This window comes from Apaloderma vittatum, unplaced genomic scaffold (genome assembly GCF_000703405.1).
Source record: "Apaloderma vittatum isolate BGI_N311 unplaced genomic scaffold, ASM70340v1 scaffold32924, whole genome shotgun sequence".
In the NCBI taxonomy this organism is placed as follows: domain Eukaryota; kingdom Metazoa; phylum Chordata; class Aves; order Trogoniformes; family Trogonidae; genus Apaloderma; species Apaloderma vittatum.
In genome coordinates, this window is record NW_009711549.1 from 7,770 (window position 1) to 20,381 (window position 12,612).

General features: G+C 45.8%; 1 protein-coding gene across 1 annotated transcript in view; it reads right to left on the minus strand.

Annotated features, from left to right (window-relative positions):
• LOC104272629 (chromodomain-helicase-DNA-binding protein 4-like) overlaps positions 1–12,259 on the minus strand; it is a gene marked incomplete at its 3' end in the record, with an annotated part of 20,020 nt that extends 7,761 nt beyond the window's left edge. The window contains 18 exon segments of the mRNA XM_009867677.1: positions 1–97; positions 2,255–2,392; positions 3,215–3,415; positions 3,504–3,695; positions 4,079–4,175; positions 4,457–4,588; positions 4,808–5,013; positions 5,121–5,324; positions 6,245–6,484; positions 6,614–6,795; positions 7,232–7,367; positions 7,494–7,621; positions 7,708–7,949; positions 8,391–8,509; positions 8,918–9,109; positions 10,004–10,131; positions 12,114–12,131; positions 12,134–12,259. The exon segment at positions 1–97 is cut by the window's left edge and continues 1 nt beyond it. Of these exon segments, the coding sequence (XP_009865979.1) occupies positions 1–97; positions 2,255–2,392; positions 3,215–3,415; positions 3,504–3,695; positions 4,079–4,175; positions 4,457–4,588; positions 4,808–5,013; positions 5,121–5,324; positions 6,245–6,484; positions 6,614–6,795; positions 7,232–7,367; positions 7,494–7,621; positions 7,708–7,949; positions 8,391–8,509; positions 8,918–9,109; positions 10,004–10,131; positions 12,114–12,131; positions 12,134–12,197 (2,716 nt within the window).
• Positions 12,260–12,612: the final 353 nt, after the last annotated feature.

The following is a 12,612-nucleotide window of genomic DNA, read 5'->3' on the forward strand; positions in this document are numbered from 1 at the left end:
TCAGCAGGTGGAACAATTCTTCCAGGTTGTTCTGCAGGGGAGTTCCTGTAAGCAGCAGCTTGTGCTGGAGGGAGTAACCATTCAACACACGGAAGAACTGGGAAGTAGAGAGCAGGAAAGAAATGGTAGAGAGAAAAACAAAACAAAAGTCACACACAAACATGTCAAAGGCTTATAAGTCACTGGCCTACAAGAAAATAATTTCTTCTGGAGAACAAAGTTGAGACCAAGCTAGGGTCCAATTTAGATCACACCAGCTGTTTGGACAAAAGCTCCAAGTAGTTCACATTCCAGTCAGGGTCACTGCACTGATCTCATGTGGATCACTGTTCTGCATAGCTAAAACATGACTGCAGCAAATCCTACAAGCCATCAGGTGCTGGTAGGTTTCTTCTGCTCTTTTGAATTACAAGCTCTTTCGGAAAACCAATCATTTCCAGATTGCTTACACTATGTACTTTTTCCTGCTAAATTAGCGTTCCACATTCTTACAACTACTCTGCCTTGAGAATTCTAGAAATAGCTAAGTCACTTTTTTCTTATTCATATCATTCCTGGCAACGTTCCAGAGCTCTGAACAAGCAGAGGAAAAAGAGAGCTAAGGGCTTGCCAATGTGTCTTTAAGGTAATTCGTGTTGGTTTTCACAATAGTGAAATAATTCCAGACAGAGGTAGCAAGCAGCTGAAATACTGAACTGAAAAGCACAAGCGTACCATGTTCGGCAATACAAACTGACATTAAAGCAGTAATTTATTTACAACCTTGGCCGTTTTTTTTTCTTATTTTACACTTCACAAGATACAAGGTCAAACTTAATGAAAGTAGCTTGTACTAGATGGCAAACACCAACAACAAAAAACAAACCAGAGAAATCCACCATCATTTATGTTTTGGTTATCACACCAGAAGGATCCTTCTAGTGGCCTTTGCAGGGAAACTGTCTACATAGTTACAGTTTAAAAAAATTTCTCATTTTGGAATCAAATATGGAAGTCCAGGTCGTTACGCCTCGATAGGCAACAACTGACTACATCTGCAAAACTTTGGTAGATAACTACAATTTGTCAAGAAGCATATGACCTGTCTTAGCAGCCAAATATCTGAAGCTGTCCTTACAGGACAGGAATCTGCTCTAGAAAAAGGTAGATTTAATAGTGGATAACCAACTCTAACTATTAGTCACTGTGTAATCATGAACCTTTACATATTCTTTCAATTAATGAATATTAATAGTAAGCATTCATTACTACTTCCAATAATTTCAATGCTAAGCATAGAATGGCATTCAATCTTAGTGCCTACAATCAAAAAAGATCTGGAAATTGGATTGCAAGCACAGCTGTGATGTCTCAGAAAGATGTCTCAATGCCAAGATCCAGATAACGAAAGCCATTTAAACAAAAAAAACCTATAAAACAACAAATAAATTAAAAAAACAACAACCAAAACTAAAGAGAAACCAAGAGGCAATTTTGTCTTACACAGTCTCTAAAAACCTATAAAACCAGCTGTCCAGTAACAATTGTTTTTAGCACACTGAGCACTAGAAGCCAGCTGAAAACAGGCAAATCAATACCAGGATTATGGCACAAGGGCTTCAGAAAGTGCTGTATTAAGAAAATATAGTCAAGTCTACCGAACTCAAGCGAACTTAGCTAACGTGTAGCCTCGTATAAAAGCAGCTATATGGCTTTCAGCATCTATCCAGGCATTTTTGAACACCTCTACCCACCTCTCCATTTCTGTAACATCTAATTAGTTCTGCTACAAAGCTAGATGAATGCAGAGAGCCAGCTTTCTTTGGAAGCAGGATAATTGTGCTCATGCAGCTTGTTTTACACTCAGTGCAGTACATCTTTACAGAATACAGGTGGTGCAGATATATGATCTGCTTTCAGAGAAGTCAGTTTGTACTTGAGAGCAATGACAACATCCAGGTTCTTTCATTTTCCAGTGTACACCAATTGCCTATTCATCCAGTGAGAAAGCTGTTTTAACTAGGGATATGTGTAAAAGTGAAGTTCTTGCCAACAATAACCTCCAAATGAAGGTTGCTGTTTCTTGAGTTTTTCGTCTGGTTGGTTTCGTTTGTTTATTTAATAATACATCAAATTTACTATCAAATAAACGACTAAGAGTTTGCAGACAAACTTCTGTGCTCAGGAGCAGCGACCTAACCTTCCGAACACTCTCTGCTCATTTTCCTCTGCAACATACGTGTCATGTCTATAAACCACCTGTACTCCTCCATACCTTAGACTGATTGTTCTTCAGTCTGTGAGCTTCATCCACAATGAGACAGGCCCAGTCAATAGAGCCCAGTATGGCCATATCAATTGTGATCAGTTCATAGGAGGTTAGAAGCACATGGAACTTCACAGCAGCCTCCTTCTGCAAAGGGAAAGGATGAACATGGTAACGGGTTAGTGGAATGCCCCAGGACCAAGCAGATGCAGTGTCTCTCCATGCAGTTATTATGATGAGTCCTGGTCAAACAGTGCATCAAAACCTTTTCGCACCCACAGTTTCCTGTCACGAGATTCAGAACGCTGCTGAAACCATTCCACCATTTTAAACCCCCATTACTCTCAAGACACGTAAATCTCCCAACCCACTCAGTAACTGCTACTTCTGGACAGTTGCCAAATATTGTAACGGAGAAGTGTAACACGTAAGCAGTAAATAGAGGAATGTTAGGAAAATGAGATTTGGAGAAGAGTGGTGCATCCAAAAGACTTTAAAAGGTTAGTTTATCGTGGAGCTTTAAGTTACTGTTAGTACTTAATGCAGTTCAATTTCAAAGGAAGCAAAGGAGTCCTGTCTCTGTCACTAGAAAAGCTTTAGCTGCCATCTTGCTTCTACTAGGAAGACTAAAGTTCTACAAGAACTAACCACCCAGGATCAGGCTCTCCCATCCTGGACACAGAACACAACTTCTCAGATTAAGTAAAAGAGATAGGAGGATTTGCCTTATGGTCAAGTACTAGCTTAGACAACCCTCCAACACTGAATTAGTTCAGACTAGTAGGAATGTTTAAACAGTCTAGAGCAGGAGACTAAATGCCCACTGCTCATCAATTTGCAGTTATATCCCCACCTTGGAAACTGCAAGTATAATCAGTTCCCACCAGCATATGTGAACCTCAGCTGCTGAAAGCCAGTCACCTCATCCTCATCCCTCAGTTCAAGCTTGCGTACAGCACAGTTCCGTACCTTCATTCTGGATGCTTTTTTGCCTCCACGTATGGCATTATCCTCAAAAGTAAACTCATTCTCACGGATAATGGCCCGGCTGTCTTTGTCTCCAACATAGGTCACTACATACATATCTGGGGCCCACATCTCAAATTCTCGCTCCCAGTTGATGATCGTGGACAGTGGGGCACTCACCAAGAAGGGACCCTTTGAGTGGCCCTATGAATAGAGTCAGCAAGAGCATTAGATGAAGGCAACCAACTAGCACAAGCAGAATCTCCCCACGCAGTGGTCTCCCAGCCCTCACCTCTTTGTACAAGGAGTAGAGGAACACGGCTGTCTGCACGGTCTTTCCCAGACCCATTTCATCAGCCAAGATTGTATCTGTGCCCTGGGCCCAAGAGAAGCGCAGCCAGTTCAGTCCTTCCAGTTGGTAGGGATGCAAGGTCCCCCCTGTTACATCGAGGTACTCTGGTTGCCGGTCATATTTGACTGTTGGCTACAGTGGAAAGAAGGAAGAGTTGAGATCCTTTACTTCAAGGCTAGGCAGCTACCAAGGCTCCTTCCCAGTCATCCATGCGTTCCCTAGTGCAGATGAGACTTCACAGATGATCAGAGTAGAACTGGATAAAATTCCCAAATGGCCAAAGGTATCCACCAAAGAGTTGGGGGGGGTTCGTGCCTTTTTTTCTTAATATAAAAAAAAAAAAATTCACCAATGAACAAGGCAGGTCTTCGTCTGAAGGCTCTATTGTACCTCGTTCATTCTTTGGGTCAGGAACTCTAAACAATTTTTTACCCTTTAGTTTCCTATTTACCTGTCTCCCTTCCCAAAATAAGCAGATTAATCAGATGGCTCCTAAGCAATCAACAGTAACTTACATCTACTGTGGGAGTCTCAGGGGGCCTTTCCAGTTTCCGCATCTTCACTTTCTTTAACTTCTTACCAGGCCTGCCCTCTTCACCTCTCATCAGCTCCCTATGGAGAGACAGCCCCAAGAACACGCAAGTTTAGTGGTTTGTAACAGATTGATGGAAAACTATTGCAAAGACCAGGAGGGTGATCAGGCAATTTAAATACGCTCAAGAGAACAGAGACGGAACCTCCATGAACCAGGCCCTGCCCAAAGAAATAAGGAACTGGCAATGAGAAGATGCTTCTTGGCATTCTCCACATATTAACCCAGCCAGTGGCAGGAGCTGACATACTCCGTATTTTCTCTGGAGGGACAGGAAAGAAACACAACCTACTTCTCTTACCTATGATTCCAGTAGGCTTGCTTGTAGAGGTCATAATCTTGGATATCCACATCTTCGCTTTCCCAGGAGGCCTGGTCATACGGTAGGTCTCTCCATTTAATCAAATAGTGGACATTCCCCTTCTTATCCACACTGTGGAAGAAACCAGTAAGTCCTAAGTACAGTGAAATGACAGTATTCACCCAATCCTCTCAAATGGGAGAGAAGGATCCCTTGATGAAGCAACAGAAATAGAACAATGTCATACCAACCCAAGATCTCCCACTGTTTCCCCCCAGTCATACTGAGTGTAGCTCATCCACTCTCTCTCAGACCTGCCTTATGAAAAATCCTGTCTGCTGTCTCTCCTACCTATGATTAAGGATCCTGTGGATCATCATCCACTCAGGCTTAATCCCGTATCGATAGAAGCGTTCCTCCATCTCAGCATATTTGGGGTCCTTGTTTTTCCTCTTTCGGCTTTTCTCCTCTTCCCCTCCAAAGTCCCCTGAGGGTGGCTCATCCATATCATTTTTGCGTTGGTAGTTACGAAACATGACCTGGCAGTGCAACTCCAGCTGGAGTCAGGACAGAAGCAGTTAGCAGGCGTTTTCTCTCTCAATTATCCAAAATATCCTCCCTCAACTATCAACCCTTATACCATGGGTTAGAGTCCCCCACTCACCTGCAACTCTGACACCCAAGAGCAGTGCCAGTAGGACATGCCCTGCCATTTGACAAAGAACTGCCTTTCAGGTCGACCCTCCAGAGGCTTAGGGGGAGGAGCATTAGGGTCTGCATCAGGTGGACGTGGTGGTGGTGGGCCAACTGGAGGCTGACCCCATTTCCAGATCAAGATCTTCTGCACCTTACCTTTCAAAGCTGGGCACTGAAAGGTTAAACACAGCTTGTTACACCAGAGTGTACATACTCTTAACACATGAGCACTGAGAAGTAGAAACATAAAGGGTCGCAGTTCTCTTCCTTAGTTGTAGCTTTACTACACAAATGGAATTTGCTTTTTGGACCTGAAAGTTTTCATCCTCTTATCTCCAGCATTTGAGCCTCCTCCAGCTTTGTCTGGGCTTTTTCAGGACTAACAAACCCCAAACCAAATTTAGCATCTCAATATAGTTGAGATATGGGCCACATCAATTCAGAACTTGTACATGAAATATAGGAATTGCTAGGCTTGACAAGCCCAGTAGTCTAATCCAACCATAACTCCAATGAAAGTTTGTACAGAAATTATTTTGCTGTAGAACTATCAGCCCAGCACAGGGATGTATCCTGAAGCAGCTTTGTTGTCCATCATCTTAAAAGGTCTTATCTAATGAAAGCACCTAACACCATTTATAATACTTCAAGAACTTTCTAGAAAAGTCTGACCTTTCTCCCAACAATCTACTAAGAAAGGACTTGGCATTACAGAGCTTGCAGTGCAAAAAAACCTGTTTGGCTCAGCAGCAGTTCAAAATATTTGCTTGCACTCACTGTCATGCTTCTACATACACAGATCTAAATAAAAATGAGCCTTGGCATCCTGGACCCCAAACTGCTTAACTCCACCACTCAAGAGCCAACCTCATAAGACACAACAGCTGTAACCCCATTCCTTTCAGCTGTCTGGAGAAAGCAGCCCATCAGCAATGCACAATCCAGGCACAAAGAGCCTGGCCTTAACGTTTTACGACAAAAGTGTGAGAGGAGACAGGGTCTTTGGAGAGCTAAGCATTTCCAGGAAAATACAATGACCCAGAGGGATCAGCAGCTTCTTGTAGCAATAGAATGATAGTAGCAGAAACTCACAGTGCAGCGAGGACACAGCCACTCTCCATTGGGAATCTCTGGCAATGGGGGATTCAGACAGTGGATGTGATAGGATGAAGGACAGGCATCACAGCACAGCAACTCTCCTCCGTCCTTGCAGACTCGACAGAACTCCATGTGGTGGTCATCCTCTTCCTCAGCATCCCCCACAACATCCTCCAGGATTTCCTCACCTTCAGAGTTATCCTCCTTTGCTTCCCACTGAATGCCCTCTTTCTCCTGTAGGACATGGACGTCAGAAAATAAGTCACACACTCATGAATATTTCATTAGCACAGAAGAGCAGCCCCAAGTCGCTTGACATCCCTTCTCCATGATCTCTTGCAGTTTGGGAAATCCAGTACTCACACAGTGTGGGCAGCTCCATTTGCCTTCTGGGGCTTTCTCCATATCTGGGTCCAGGCAAACCATGTGGTAGGCACGGGGACAGGTATCACACAGAATAATTTCTCCTCCCTGCTGGCACACCTCACAGTAGTCCTGGTGATCAGTCTCATAGCCGTCCACAGCCACTGTGGAGTCCTCCTCACCTGCAGAGGGTGGTGAGGAGTTACAGCAGTACAAACCATAAGGTAGAGGCTTCCTACGGCAACAGAGGGAGGGTACTTTCCCAGCAGCCTATGTTCTAATAGAGATCCAGAATCAGAAACTCTTGCTCTAAGTAGACAGGGCACAGCTTAAGAGTTGGAACAGGAGCAGAACAAGGCTCTTTGTGTCTCCTTCCACCCATGAAGTTAAAGGTGTAGTTGAGGCCACAAAAACTCAGCACTATGTCTGTTCCTCTGCTAAGGTGAGAAGGAACTCCAGAAAGCCTTTTCCTTATTAAAAGGGGTATCAAGTTCTTCCTTCAAGAATAATTCTCCACCAAGTATGCTGTTAAATATCCCAATTCCACACAGACATTCCCCTAATTTTTCTACACACTTTGCTGCACTTCTGTTTCCAACTGCCAGCAGGCATCAATACCTTTCTTTTTCTTTTTCCCAGCTTTGAGTTTTTTGCGACTGCGGCTACTACGGCTTGTAGATCCATCTGAGACAGAGTAGCTGTTGATGCTTGCATCATCGAAGTCTGACTCCACATCTAGATCATCATCTTCACTCTGAGACAGGAAAGAAGAAAAAAGCTGTGCTACTCAGGCACACACAGGAGGCAGCAATCAGCATCCCAGCATTTCTAGCATACCATCACCTCCTCCTCAGGAGGTCAAGGAAGGAGCGTAACTTACTGATGATCTTTTACGCTTGGAACCAAAACCTCCCAGTTTGATTTTCAAAGGTGCCACCTTCTTTGTTTTAGGCTTCTTGATATCAGGAATACGAGGACTGGCCTTCGGCTTCCGTCGGGCATTAGGTCCTGGGAACAGAGGAGCCTGTGACTCAGAAGGACATCTGCCTCAACACCACTCACCCTCTGCCGTCCTGCCAGATTCTTCATCTCACCTTTTCCTTCCTTTGTCTTGGCTTTCCTGAGTGGCACATCTACAGGGGGCTGCGGCAGGACAGTGTCCACATTTGTCACCATACTCTCCACTACTGCAACAGCTGCCGCTGCAGCAGCTGCCACAGATGCACCTGAACTTCCCTTGAAGGGGTTGTTAGTGCTGAACTCCCGCCATTTGGCTCCCAGCACCATCATCATCTTCGACACTGCTATTTTAGGGTTCTTGGCGGCAATGAGTGGCCTGAGTACAGTTCAGGAAGAAAGAGTTACCAAACCACCCTGAAATCCAGATCATTATTCCTCCCAAAGCCACCCCCACCAGCACCTGTATCACAAGCTACATTCCTTCCTAATCTCTGATCTCAATAGCCAATGAATCTCTCCACTCCCATACTTCACTCTGTACCGCAGGATGCACATGCTCAGGGGCTTGCAAAGCAAAACGGAATTTAGCATGCTAATGAAAGAAAGGGACTCAGAGTGAGGGCTTGCACCACCTCCATCACTGAAAACAAAAAAAAAAAGATGTGGACCAATTATTCTACTGTTGCTTCAGTTTTTGCTCTACGTAGGACACCAGTGTCCCTAATGTGCCTCAAGGTTCCAAAAGCAAGGAACCTAGTCCTTGTCCCATCTCGTTGTTTAGCTCCAGAGTCCTTTCGATCACAGGCTTCCAGTTTACCTGACAAACTGGCTGAAAGCTTTGTAGTTGGTGAGAGTGCGGTAATCCTCCTCTGTGAAGATATGATCAATATCTTCCATGCCCCAATCTTCCAGGAGCTGAGCAGATGACTTTGGCTCCTAAGCAGAGAGTATCACAGCAACTCTGAGAAAAAACTCAAGTTCTGCTCCAGGAAAGAGTACAGCTTCCACATATCTACAGATCACCCAATGGGTCAGGACCAGGGGATTCCCTATCATCCCCCCTCCCCAGCCCCATCCACTTATCACTGCCACAGGACACAGCCTCAATAGACAGAACATCAGTGGAGGTGTGGAAAGTCTTTGGATTCAACAGACATTCTGGGTGTGTTTAAGGCAGAAGGGAAGGAATGCAAAGTGGGAACAGCCCAGCCAAGTAAGTCTAGTGGAGGAAGAAGAGACTAGACAGCCCCAACTCCATGAGCCATCACAGAGAGCAAAACAATCCCCAAAACCAGATACATAGGATCAGGAGCAAACAAGCCAGCCAGCAGCGTAGCTTCTCACTTTTGAGTCATCATCCTCCTCTTCTTCTTCCTCCTCTTCCTTGCGCTTAGCTTTGTTTTTCTTTTCCTTCTTGGGTCCTAATTTCTTCTTTTTCTTCTTCCCAGGAGTGTAGTCACTGCCCTCACTGTCAGAGCGCAGAACCTCCTCCTCTTCCTCCACAAACTCATTCCCCTCACCAGAGCTGTCCCCCAGCTGGGGAGGGAGGGAGAGAGAAGATCAGGCAGCTGTGAGAAAATACCCTGGATAAGCACTAAACATCACACTCTCCCCAAGCTCTAGAGGGTTCATACAAAGGATTGCTGCCATAGGACAACAGTAAGTACCCTCTCTCCATATATCTACATCCATATGTGGCCACAACATCCCCTGCTACACGCCTGGAGAGAATTGGCTGGAAGCCGCTCAGCAGACAGGTACCTGGGAGTGTTGACTGACAGCCGGCTGAATACGAGCCAGCAGTGTGCCCAGGTGGCCAAGAAGGCCAATGGCATCCTGGCCTGTATCAGAAATAGTGTGGCCAGAATTAGCAGGGACCTGCTTGTCCCTCTGTACTCAGCACTGGTGAGGCCACACCTCAAATCCTCTGTTCAATCTATCTTGGGCCCCTCAAGACAATAAAGCTGGTGAAGGGTCTAGAGCACAAGGCTAATAAGGAGCTGATGAAAGAACTGGGGTTGCTGAGCCTGGAAAAAGGAGGTTGAGAGGAGACCTTATCACTCTCTACAACTTCCCGAAAGGAGACTGTAGAGAGGTGGGGATCGGTTTGTTCTCCCAAGTAACAAGCGACAGGACAAGAGGAAACAGCATTAAGTTGCTTCAGGGAAGATTTACATTGGACATCAGGAAAAATTTCTTTACTGAAAAGGTGACTGGGTATTGGAACAGGTAGCCCAGAGCAGTGATGGAGTCCCCTTTCCTGGATGTATTTAAGAGCCAGACAGACATAGTGCTTAGGAGTATGGTTTAGTTGAGAACTTGTCAGTGTTAGGTTAATGGCTGGACTCAATGATCTTAAAGGTCTTTTCCAATTTAGGCAATTCTGTGATCCATATTTTAGAGTGTGACCTCAGGCATCCTTTTCCTTACCTCTTTCTTCTGACGCTTGCTGAGCTTGGGCACCTTGGGTTCCTTTAGTTTCTTGGGCTTCTTCTTCTTTTTGATTTTGGGTGTCTCTGCCTCCGACAGAAGCTCTTCTTCTGGCTCCTCCTCAGGCTCTGGAGGGGAAGAACATCTCTTGTTGAAACCCCACCCATGCGCTACAGTATAGCCCACTTCTCACAGAGATCACTCTACTTCTTGCTATCTAATTAAAACATAGAAGTGTTTACAACTGCTTAGTCTGTTACTGCTCACAACAGACACTCAGAAATCATATAGTAAGTTACCACTGCACATGGTTTCTGTCCTGTCACCAACACCACCTATTTCCACAGTATTCCTTGTGCTAGCAGAGTTGCACTTAGATCTTGGGGACCAGAAGTTTGCCATAACCCAATGAGAAGAATAAAGAGCAAAGAAGAGATGTCCAACAGTTAAGGACCACAAAACGGGAAGTACAGTTGAGAATCTGACTAGGGTAACATTTCAGTTCATGGGTCTCCAGAAAAGAAATCTACAACTACCTAGGCTCTTCAGCAGTACAGAGCAGCCTACAGCCATGTGCAAAACACAAGTCAGTAAGCCACTCCTTGTCCTCCTCCATGGGAAAGTTGTTACTCAGCAACTCCATTCCAGTCCAAATTTGACCCAAGCTTCCCTCAAACCCTTCCACCCAAGTCAACAGCTAGCAAGCTCACTGCCCTGCCAGAGGAACACACACCAGCTCCTCATCACCACACACTCCCATCTGTGCAAATCCCCCCTTCCCTGCCTGTCCCCCGCCCGAGGGGCAGGGGCAGCCAGACAGCCCTTTCCCTTTGTGGCAGGCTCCAGGAGCGGCCTGGCCAGCCGCCCTCCCCTGCCGCCCCGCCCACTGCACACAGCCAGAGTCACTCCTTCTCCCTCCAAGGGAAAATGGCCTCCTGACCACGGGAGCTGGGCAGGGTGGAGGAAGCCACAGGTCAGAGGAGCTACTGCAGCCAGGGGTGAAGCAGTAGAGGGTGAGCTCTCAGAACCTGGGGTGCCATGCCTGGCCCCTGCCGTATTCCCAACCGAGAGATGTCTCTTCATTCCCACAGTCCTGCACCACCAGGTCCTTCAGACATACCACCTCTTCTTCTCCCCCAAGTTCTGATTTAGAACATCTACTGCCTTATCCTTTCCAACATATTACCTAAAGCTCTCCAGTTTGCTAACATTTTCATGGTTTTTCTTCACTAATATTTTTCTTACAAGGCTTACTGACAGTTCCCTCCTGCTTAAGATTTCAGAGGTGCCAGAAAACCCTAGGGTCAAAGCTCATGGAAAATGCCAAACGAACAAGAAGCCCACAATACCATTTTCCCTTTTCAGCTGCAACATTTCTCTCATATGACACTACAACACTACAGCATGGGTTAGTAGGAAAGCTCAAATTCATCTTACAATCCAGCACATCAGGATATATGTTATTTCTTTTCACAAGGAAGCAGAGAATTGAGATGCAGATCCACTGAACTAGTCATCAGCAACAGCAGCAAAACAAAAAACCCAAACCAAGAGAGCACCCAGGGTTCTAACTCAAGTCTCTGGTTGATGATGAGGAGGCAAGCACAAGGGAAAAGGTAAGATACAAAGCAAAGGTAAGCAAGCAGCACAGAGCAAGAACCAAAAGAAACCTCAGTAATTGGGTGTGGTGATGAAGGAAAGTGGGTCACACTACAGCCCAGGGCAGTTTGCTCTGGACGTCAGCCGGTCTTGAGTTCCCAGATGAAAGAAAGCCAGGCACCATGCCCTTTCACATACGACCTCCCTTCCCCTCCCTCATTCAAAAAATAGGAAACTCGCAGCCATTTGGTACTCCATCAGAATAGGATGGTCTGCTTCCACCAACTCAGTGTTGCGGGGCTCAGCAACACGCAACGGCTTGGAACAAAGTCGGCTCTACCTGACAGAAAGCTGTGATCCTCACAGTTTGAAGTAACCCCAGGACTCAGATATCAAACTCATATGCACAACTCGTAGTTAAAAAAGACATTTCCCAGCACATTATGTATTTCACACACTCAGCTTGAGACCAGTGTTAGTTTCACATGCATGCCCTGCAGGCTCTCCATACCTGGATGCTGGGGAAAAAAATCTCCATCTCGTCATCATCACTGCCCCCTGAGCACGGTGATGGAGATCCAATGCCTGACGCCATGTCCTCCAAACTGAAGGAGGCCTGGGCTTATACAGGATGCTGTCTTCTTGCCAGTCAAGCCAGCGCTTCATCGAAAGGAAACAGAGAAAGTTATAGCAGACCTCAACTCCCTTTTCCCAAGCAATAGTGCTACCAAGAGGATCTGCGAGAAAGCTGAGACAGCAACTTTACTGGATTTGGAGCCTACAGATAATAGAAACACCAGCAGCAAGTACCAGCTTAGAGTTGTGATGAGGCAGGCTTTGAAGATACTAGATACTAAACTGAGTCAGCAACTCATCTCCGGCAAGGAAGCCAAAACAGATGTCCCACAGGAAAATTCTCCCGTCCTCCGCAGCCGGGTGCCCGCAGTTATTTCTACCTCGGACTGGAAGAAGGTGGCGAGGCAGGGAAGGCAGCTGGGCTTCCGAAGGAC